This window comes from Telopea speciosissima, chromosome 8 (genome assembly GCF_018873765.1).
Source record: "Telopea speciosissima isolate NSW1024214 ecotype Mountain lineage chromosome 8, Tspe_v1, whole genome shotgun sequence".
Classification (NCBI taxonomy): Eukaryota; Viridiplantae; Streptophyta; class Magnoliopsida; order Proteales; family Proteaceae; genus Telopea; species Telopea speciosissima.
In genome coordinates, this window is record NC_057923.1 from 9,644,186 (window position 1) to 9,652,607 (window position 8,422).

General features: G+C 39.9%; 1 protein-coding gene across 1 annotated transcript; it reads left to right on the forward strand.

Moving 5' to 3' along the window:
- The first annotated feature begins 5,884 nt into the window (after positions 1-5,884).
- On the forward strand, positions 5,885-8,422 carry LOC122672789 (formin-like protein 4). Its single transcript, XM_043870284.1, has 2 exons — positions 5,885-6,957; positions 7,042-8,422. Exons 1-2 carry the CDS (start codon positions 5,909-5,911, stop codon positions 8,381-8,383), a joined length of 2,391 nt encoding a protein of 796 aa, XP_043726219.1. The 5' UTR covers positions 5,885-5,908; the 3' UTR covers positions 8,384-8,422.

An 8,422-nucleotide genomic window follows, 5' to 3' on the forward strand; every position in this document is an offset into this window, starting at 1 on the left:
TACACATGGTCTCTCCACTGCAATTCATGGCTTCCTGGGGAAGGAAGAGATGAGTAGGGAGGGAGACAGGCTGGGAGAGGTTGGGGTGAGTGATTGATTGATGAGATTCACAGCAGAGCATAACAGTTGTGATGGGTTGTAATTAATTAACCTGCAAATGCATATCAACTACTAGTACTTTGGTCTTTGAATGAGAGCAATGATTCTTTCTTTCTTTTTTGGTAAACCTTAGAACTGTGATTGTTGGAATCTATGTAACGTGACTCAGCCAAGAGAGAGAGAGAGAAAGAGGTTGGAACTGGGAATTTGAACATTTTTCAAAGTGTGAAAATGAGAGGTCTTCCACCACCGAATCCTTGTATGGATTTGGGGCGGCCATCATTAATGACCAGATGCATCGTGTCCAAACAATTGGGACCCACCATAAATGAACAGGTGTACCCCAAAGCTCGTCCCCATTTTAAAATTAAAAAAAAGAAAAAAAAAGAAAAAAAAAAGGAAGGCAGATCACTGCCATCTTCTCCAAATTGAAAAAAAGGAAAATCTCTGTGTTTAATATTTTTTAAAGGAAAAAAGGACATGAATCGAGTTATCGGTCATGAATCGGTCGATGTCAAGCCGATTTGGGTATTTGGTTGATCCCATGGTTGGAGGCATAGGTATAGCCGTATCGGTATCGGTATCGGTATCGGTATCGGTATTGATCTTTGATCGTTTGTATTAAGTAATCCGTATCAGTATTGCTAGCCACTAATCTTATCGGTAAAACTGCGCAGACCAAGGCTAGACAGTAAAAAAGCCTGATTTTGAAGGAAAATCAGTGGTAAAATTTGTCCGATACGAACTGATGGTATCAGTATTGAAGCTTACTGATACACGATCCCATATTGGGCAAAACGGTACGGATACTTAAGGAAAACTTGGGGCAAAACGATACTATCCAGCCAATCCGTATCAGTATTGAGTGGAATTCCACTAAGGTTCATAATTCAGGTATCGGACTTGGGATCGGTCAAGTCCGGTATCAATCTTGATTGGTTAAATCAGCTTGGATTGGTAAAACAATACCAAAATCCAGGTTTTTATTGGATCGGGCTTGAATCGGTAAAAAGATCAAAAAAATGACAAGTATCAGATTGATGAATCCAACCGAGTTGATCGATCCAGGAATGATCTAGGAATACCTTGTCAAATCGGTTTAATATTGGGATCAGTCTGTTTTGATCCCCGATCCGATCCAAGATTATAAACCATGGTTCCACTTTACCCCCCGAGATACTTTCAGTGTAAAATTTTACCTTGAAAATTTTACTTGAAAATCTTCACTTTAAAATAATTGACATGTAAAATTTTATATGTTGAAAAGTGTTATATGTTTGTTGTTTTTTTATTTATTAAAAATAGCATTGAAATAGTTTTCAACCTATAAAATTTATCAGGTAAAGTTTTACTCCGAAACAAACGAAACCAAAGTAAAGTATTCACCTACGGTGGGTGATCGATTCATCAGTCTAAATAATCTTAAGTAGATATGTTGTCTATGTTATCATATTTAATTACGGCTTAAATTTTTTCGTTTAAGCTTATTATATAAAAAGTCAATTATGTTTAGATAACTTGAACCATTAAAAAAGGAAGAGCCATTAACACAAATATTTTGGACTAGATAAATTTTCTTGGCCGGGTTGAATTGGGATTAGCCGGGATTTATCCGGTCGTTCATCGCCTCTTAAAAAGTGGTTCAATTAGTCCAGGGAGCCCAAGTTTCTCAATGAAATTTAGACTAATTTAGCTAAACCGCTAGAACTTAACCAAGTTGATTCATACATCTGCTCTTAAAACTCGATTGAAACATGTCTAAGGAGATCATTTATTTTTGGGGGAGATTTATGGGAAAAACTGCCCATCATTTTGGTATATAGATCACAATAACACAAAGAAATTCAGTCTTATCCCAATTTAATGGGGTCGGCTAAATAGATTTAAATAAAACAAAATCGAGAAAACAGAGTTATACTCAAAAAAAGATGAAAAAAAGAGAGATGGGAAAGAGATGAGAAATGACAAAGGAAAAAAGACAAATGAAAATGGAAAATAAATAGAAAGATGAAAGATAATATGAAGAAAGAGGCATAGCCAGATAACCCAGCACGTCATGATAATATCAGTTAAATGGGGTTTGCGACATGGATCCTTGCCCTTCAATAGGCTCTGTTCAAGATCATACTTGAAACTAGACCTAGACTATGCCTGTCCTTCCTCCCCACTACTCCTATGATCATTTTAGGTGTGCATCTAACTCTTTTAGCTCCTTCAATCAGAATCATATCATTCCTCTTTACTAGGGTGTCCCTAGGCCTCAGTTGAATATGACCATACCACCTTAAATGATTCTGTCGGAGCTTATCATTGATCGGGGCAACTCCCAAGTCTACTCTTATATGTTCATTCCGTACTTTATCCTCCTTGTTTTTTTTCCACACATCCATCTTAATATCCTCATCTCTGTTACACTAATATGACATTTCTTAATTGCTCAACATACTGTCCTATACATTATGACCGGATGAACAACAGTCCTATAGAATTTTTCTTTAATATTTAGAGAAATACGTCGATCATACAGCATTCAAGACACCCCTCTCCACTTCATCCATCCCACTTTAATTCTCTATGAAACATCATCCTCAATGTCACCTACTTTATTTATGATTCATCCCAAATATCTAAAATAGTTATTTTGCGATATCTTTTTTTCTGCAATTCACACCATATCATTATCCATTATAGTGTGACTAAAATTATACAACATATACTCTGTCTTTGTTCTACTAATCTTGAAACCTCTAGTTTCCAAGGTTGATTTTCAAAACTTTAACTTAGAGTTAATCCTTCTTTTGTCTCATCCACCAAAATAATATCATTGGTGAAAAGCATATACCATATTATATATGTTTTCATTTTTAATCTCGGATCAATTTTTTCATCTAAGCTCTTTTTTGGTAGAATCAAAGCTTGTTGTATAAAAGGCAATTATGTTTAAGTAACTTGACGAGAACCTCGGGCACTGGGCACTTCCTTTTTATTTAGATAATTGGTGTTGGCTGGGTTTAATTGGGATCAACTGGGACTTATTATCCCAGTTGACTTGTTCATCTCCTCTTAAAAACTGGTTGAAGAGTTTGGTTCAAGGGAAATTGCAAACAGACGATCCAATTTAGTGTACGTATGATGTTTTGACCCCGTTTTTTATTCGATTTGGGCCCTATTTTAGATGTTTGGGCACAACTTTTTACATCTTTGCAACAAAAAAACCCCTTGTTTGTTAGACGCATAATTCACTAGACTTTTTTCAACATTAAAATAGAATGAAAGTTACCCTCCACGTTAATTAAAATATTAAAAAAGAAAATGATTAATTTCGTTTGAAAATAGGTAATTAGGTTCGGTTTGATGATTTCAGTCAGACCAAATTGAACAAATGCAAAATTCCATATTTTGAAACCAAAACCAAAGCGATATAATGCAATTCATTTTAAATGGCCGGTTTTGGCTCTAAATTGATACCCTTAATGATAGGTGCGAAGGAACCCTCTTTTCCCTATTAACTTAATGGGAGAGAGAATGCCACCCGATTGCGTAGTGCACGCCATCCCTGTGCCCTGACACAGGGCCACACATGCTGATTGCTGCAACCCTTGGAAAGATTCAAATGACTATGGGTATGGTTGTCATTTCACATCCCCTTGTGTTTGAGCGCAAGGACGGTGTGCGCTACTCGACCAAGTGGTATTCTCTTTCCCTAACTTAATGAACAGAAAATCAGTTGTTGCTGTTTGATTATATCTAATATAACATAATGGCTTTGAGGAGTATTTAGGACCTTCAACTAGAAGGGGAAGGAGTAAGAATGGCCATAGATTTGTGGGTGAATCCTTCAAAGTGGGAGAAGTAAAACTTTCTCCATATATCTTAATTACATGTTCTTGTCAGGCTTTATAGGCCTGGTTGACCATTTAAGCCCAGACAAGGCTGGGCATGGGTTGGGATTTTCTAGCCTTTAAGTCAGGCTTGGTTAGGTTTGGGCTGGGCTTGGCCTAAGTTTTTAAAATTCTTTTCCATGCCCAGCTCCCAAAACAAATTACTTTGGATAATTTGGAGGGTTGAGGAAGAAGGAGAGCTTTGTAGCTACTGAAACTATATGATTAAGATGGGGAATCATTGATCCTCGATGCATTATTTCGAAACACCATCAATTAAAACAACCAAATCATCCCTCCATATGATAGAAATAGCCAACAATATTGTAGCTAATAAGTTGTTAACAGTGTTAAGTTCTACAATTAGAAGATCTGAAATAGGAATTAACCCAAACAGTGATTTAAATATAGGGAAAAATAGATCCAAAAAAAAGAGTCAAGAAGACTGGGATGTCCGACAGGAATTCCATCTCCTTTTTTGACGAGAAGGATGGGGTGGGAATGATGTGTGATTGGGTCGCACAATGTAGTGGGTTGGGGAATAGGTGTGAGATTTTTACTTTTCCTATGAACAATAACCGAAGTCCTTTGTTTTTTTGTGGGACTTAATAGTATAGGGGTGGGATTTTCATGTGCCACGTTAGCAGACAAAGCATTTAATGTTGTTCCCTGGGCTAGGCTTGAAAACGGATGATCGGATCCGGATATTCCCTGGCCTAATACGAATACCTTTAAACGGATTCGGATGCGGATCGAATTCAGATTTTCGACCATTCATTTACATGTCTACCTTGTGTAATTCCTCCCCCTAGTGGATACAATCACTTTCAATCCATATCTCTTAGATCATGATTCTATTTTCCTCATATTCTAGAACCTATTGAATCTTCAAAACCCTCAAGATCATTATTTATTTAATTTTTTATTATTCAGTATTCTGTTTTTTTTTTTCAGACAGATTTTTATCGGAGTATTCAGATTTTTTTCCGGATATCTCTAAACGAATACAGATGTCCCCAAATAGATATGGATGTAGAGCAAATTCGGATTTTTAGTTATCTATTTACATCCCTATTTGTAAATTCACCACCCCATGTTAACCAAACAAAGTTTGAATGGGATTTTGAAGTGCCACATCAGCACTTTTCCACCCCCACCTAAGTCCAAGTCAAACAAATGGGACCTACCAAATAGTCCCTCATCTTAGAATCTTCACCTAATAGGTTAAACTGTTAGATTCAACACTTCAATAAAAATACCCACACAACCTCAATCTCATCTTGTGGAAACCCACTTTTGGGCTGGGCTCATCCTCATGAAGGCCCATCTCTCTCTCTCTCTCTCTCTATGTTGCGTTTGTTAGCAAAATGAAACCGATCAACAACCCAAGCCGGAACACACGTTAGATAAACAAACGTTCCTAATCACAAGAAAATATCAAAATAAAAAAAAGTATAAAACTCCCACTCAGGTTCAAGTGTTCAACGCCGTTGACTTCTCTCACAGTAAGCCAAATGGACTCACACCCACCACCCACCGAACCTCTCCACCTGTCTCCAATTTTAAATTACCCAAATTCTCCCTCCTGTTATAACCCCAACTTGCGTTCCCTCATGAGGATATTTTAGTCAATTCAAATAACGCGGGAAGAATTAATATGAGATTAAATACTTAAACTAAGAATTAAAATTAAAAAATTGAAAACCTAACCTAACAACGAGCCACCAACAACCACTCCTCTTCGCTTTCTTGTTTGAAAGTGTCAGCAGAGCGTTAGCAACTCCGAAACACAAACACGCGCGCGCGCACGCACGCACGCATGCACGCACGATGAGAAATTAACATTTCCGTTCTCCCGAAGTATAGAAAATTTCAACGGCTACTTCCCCTTCTGCATCTCTCTCTCTCTTTCTGTGTTTGTTGCTCCCATGGCTACAGAGGAGCAACCGCATCTTCTTCCTTTACTCGTCTTCATTCTCTTCCTTCTTCCTCATTCTTATTCTCAGCTGAATTCCCCTCAAAATATCGAGACTTTCTTCCCATTTCAGACTTTACCTGTAAAAAATCCAACGGTGCCACTCCCTAACTTACAGGAATCGTCCAGTTCCGATCACACCATCGCTAAGGCCGTTGGAATTACTGCTGCTACCACTCTCTTCCTCGCCGGCATTTTCTTCTTTTTCCTCCAAAAGTACACAGGTGCATGTAATGGTTCCAGGGTTGAGAAGAAGATCAGTATTGGTAGTGTTACCCATCAGGAACAGGGTATGGTGCCTTGCAATGAATTTAAGAGATTTGATGGAACTCTCAAGGGTTTGATTGTTGATGAGAATGGGTTGGATGTACTATATTTGAGGAAGCTTCGGAGAGAACACTCAGATAGAGGAGATGGGGAAGAGGAAGAAGAGGAAGAAGAACCAGAAGACGAGACGAATTATCAGGGAGATCGACGTAGGAAATCTGACCCAATTCAAGAAGTCCCTTTGCTTGGTGGAAGATTTATCGATTCTTCAGGCCCAATTTCCCCCCAAGAAGATGATCCAATTGATGTAAATATAACAGCTCCTCTTCCATCTCATGGGTTTGTTCTGGAGGCTGTGGCGAAATTCGAGAAACTACCCTCGTCTAATCCCCTACCACCTTCATCGGCAGCAGCACCACCGCCGCCACCGCCACCTCTTCCAGCAAAGAAAAATCCGCCGCCTCCACCTCCTCCAATCACAGCAAAGAAAAATACGGCACCTCCTCCACCGCCAATTCCTGCGAAAAAAGGACCTCCCCCACCACCTCCACCCCGTTCTACTTCGTCAAAACTACCTCCTGCGCCTAATCTGAAGAATAGCAGGAAGGAAGCAGAGTCTTCATCGCGAGAGAATGGATCTGGTCAGACCAAGCTGAAGCCCTTACACTGGGACAAGGTGACTACTAATGTGGATCAATCCATGGTGTGGCACAAGATAAACAATGGTTCATTCAGGTAAATCCTTCAATTCCATCCTATCATATTAGTTATATGATAAGTTTATCTTCCAAATTCACTGATTTTATCTCTCTTTGATAGGTTCGATGGTGATCTCATGGAAGCTCTGTTTGGTTATGTTGCCACCAGCAAGAAATCCCCTGGAAGAGACAGGGATTCATCTAACATCGGCAACTCTAACTCCGATTCCTCTGCTCAGATCTTCATCTTAGATCCCCGTAAATCCCAAAATACAGCGATAGTTCTTAGATCTCTTGCCATATCTCGACAAGAAATCCTCGATGCCCTCCTCGAAGGCCGTGGGCTTTATCCTGATACCCTTGAAAAACTTACAAGAATCGCTCCGACCAAAGAAGAAGAAACCCAGATTGTTCAATTTAATGGCGACCCAACAAAACTTGCAGACGCTGAATCTTTCCTCTTCCACATTCTGAAATCCGTTCCCTCTGCTTTTACCCGTCTAGATTTCCTCCTCTTCAGATCAAACTACGACCACGAAATCCTACAAGCCAAAGAATCTGTACAAACCCTTGAATCGGCTTGCAAGGAGCTCAGAACTCGTGGCCTTTTCGTGAAGCTCTTAGAAGCGATTCTTAAAGCAGGTAATCGTATGAATGCAGGAACTGCTAGAGGAAATGCACAAGCATTCAATCTCACAGCATTACGGAAGCTCTCTGATGTTAAGAGCACCGATGGAACAACTACGCTTCTCCACTTTGTGGTAGAAGAGGTAGTCCGATCCGAAGGGAAACGTTGTCTGCTCAACCGCAACTACAGCTTGGGTCGAAGCAATAGCCGTAACAGCATCAGCAGTGTTGAGAGTAGTGTGAGTTCCCAGAGTGGCGCATCGAATGAAGAAAGAGAGAAGGAGTATATAATGTTGGGGTTACCAGTGGTTGGAGGGCTCAGTGTGGAGTTCTCGAATGTCAAGAAAGCTGCTAAAATTGATTACGATTCTTTCGCCAAGGTATGCCCAGGTCTTAAAACTCGGGTGGGTGAGATTCGACAGTTCTTGGGGAGGCTCAACATGCGTGAGGGAGGAGGGTTTGTAAGAAACATGAAAGAATTCTTAGAAGGTGCGGAAGAGGAACTCAAGGTAGTGGAAGAGGAGCAAAAAAGGGTCATGGAGCTTGTGAAGAAGACAACAGAGTATTACCAATCAGGAGCTTCAAAGGCTAAAGATGCTCCTCCGCTTCATCTATTTGAGATAGTAAAAGATTTTTTGAATATGGTGGATCAGGCGTGCATTGACATCGCTCGGAATCAGCAGAAGAAGGAGGCAAGTAGGGCAGGATCATCTTCTCCCGCGTCACCGGCGAAAAGGGTTCCTGTGAGGTTCCCAAACTTGCCGGCGCATTTCTTGTCAGGCAAGTCAAGTCCGAGAGGCTCGTCTTCTAGTGATTCAGACTGTAGTGGTTCCTGATTCTTGAAGGAAGTAGCGTTGGATTGGATTGAAGGGATT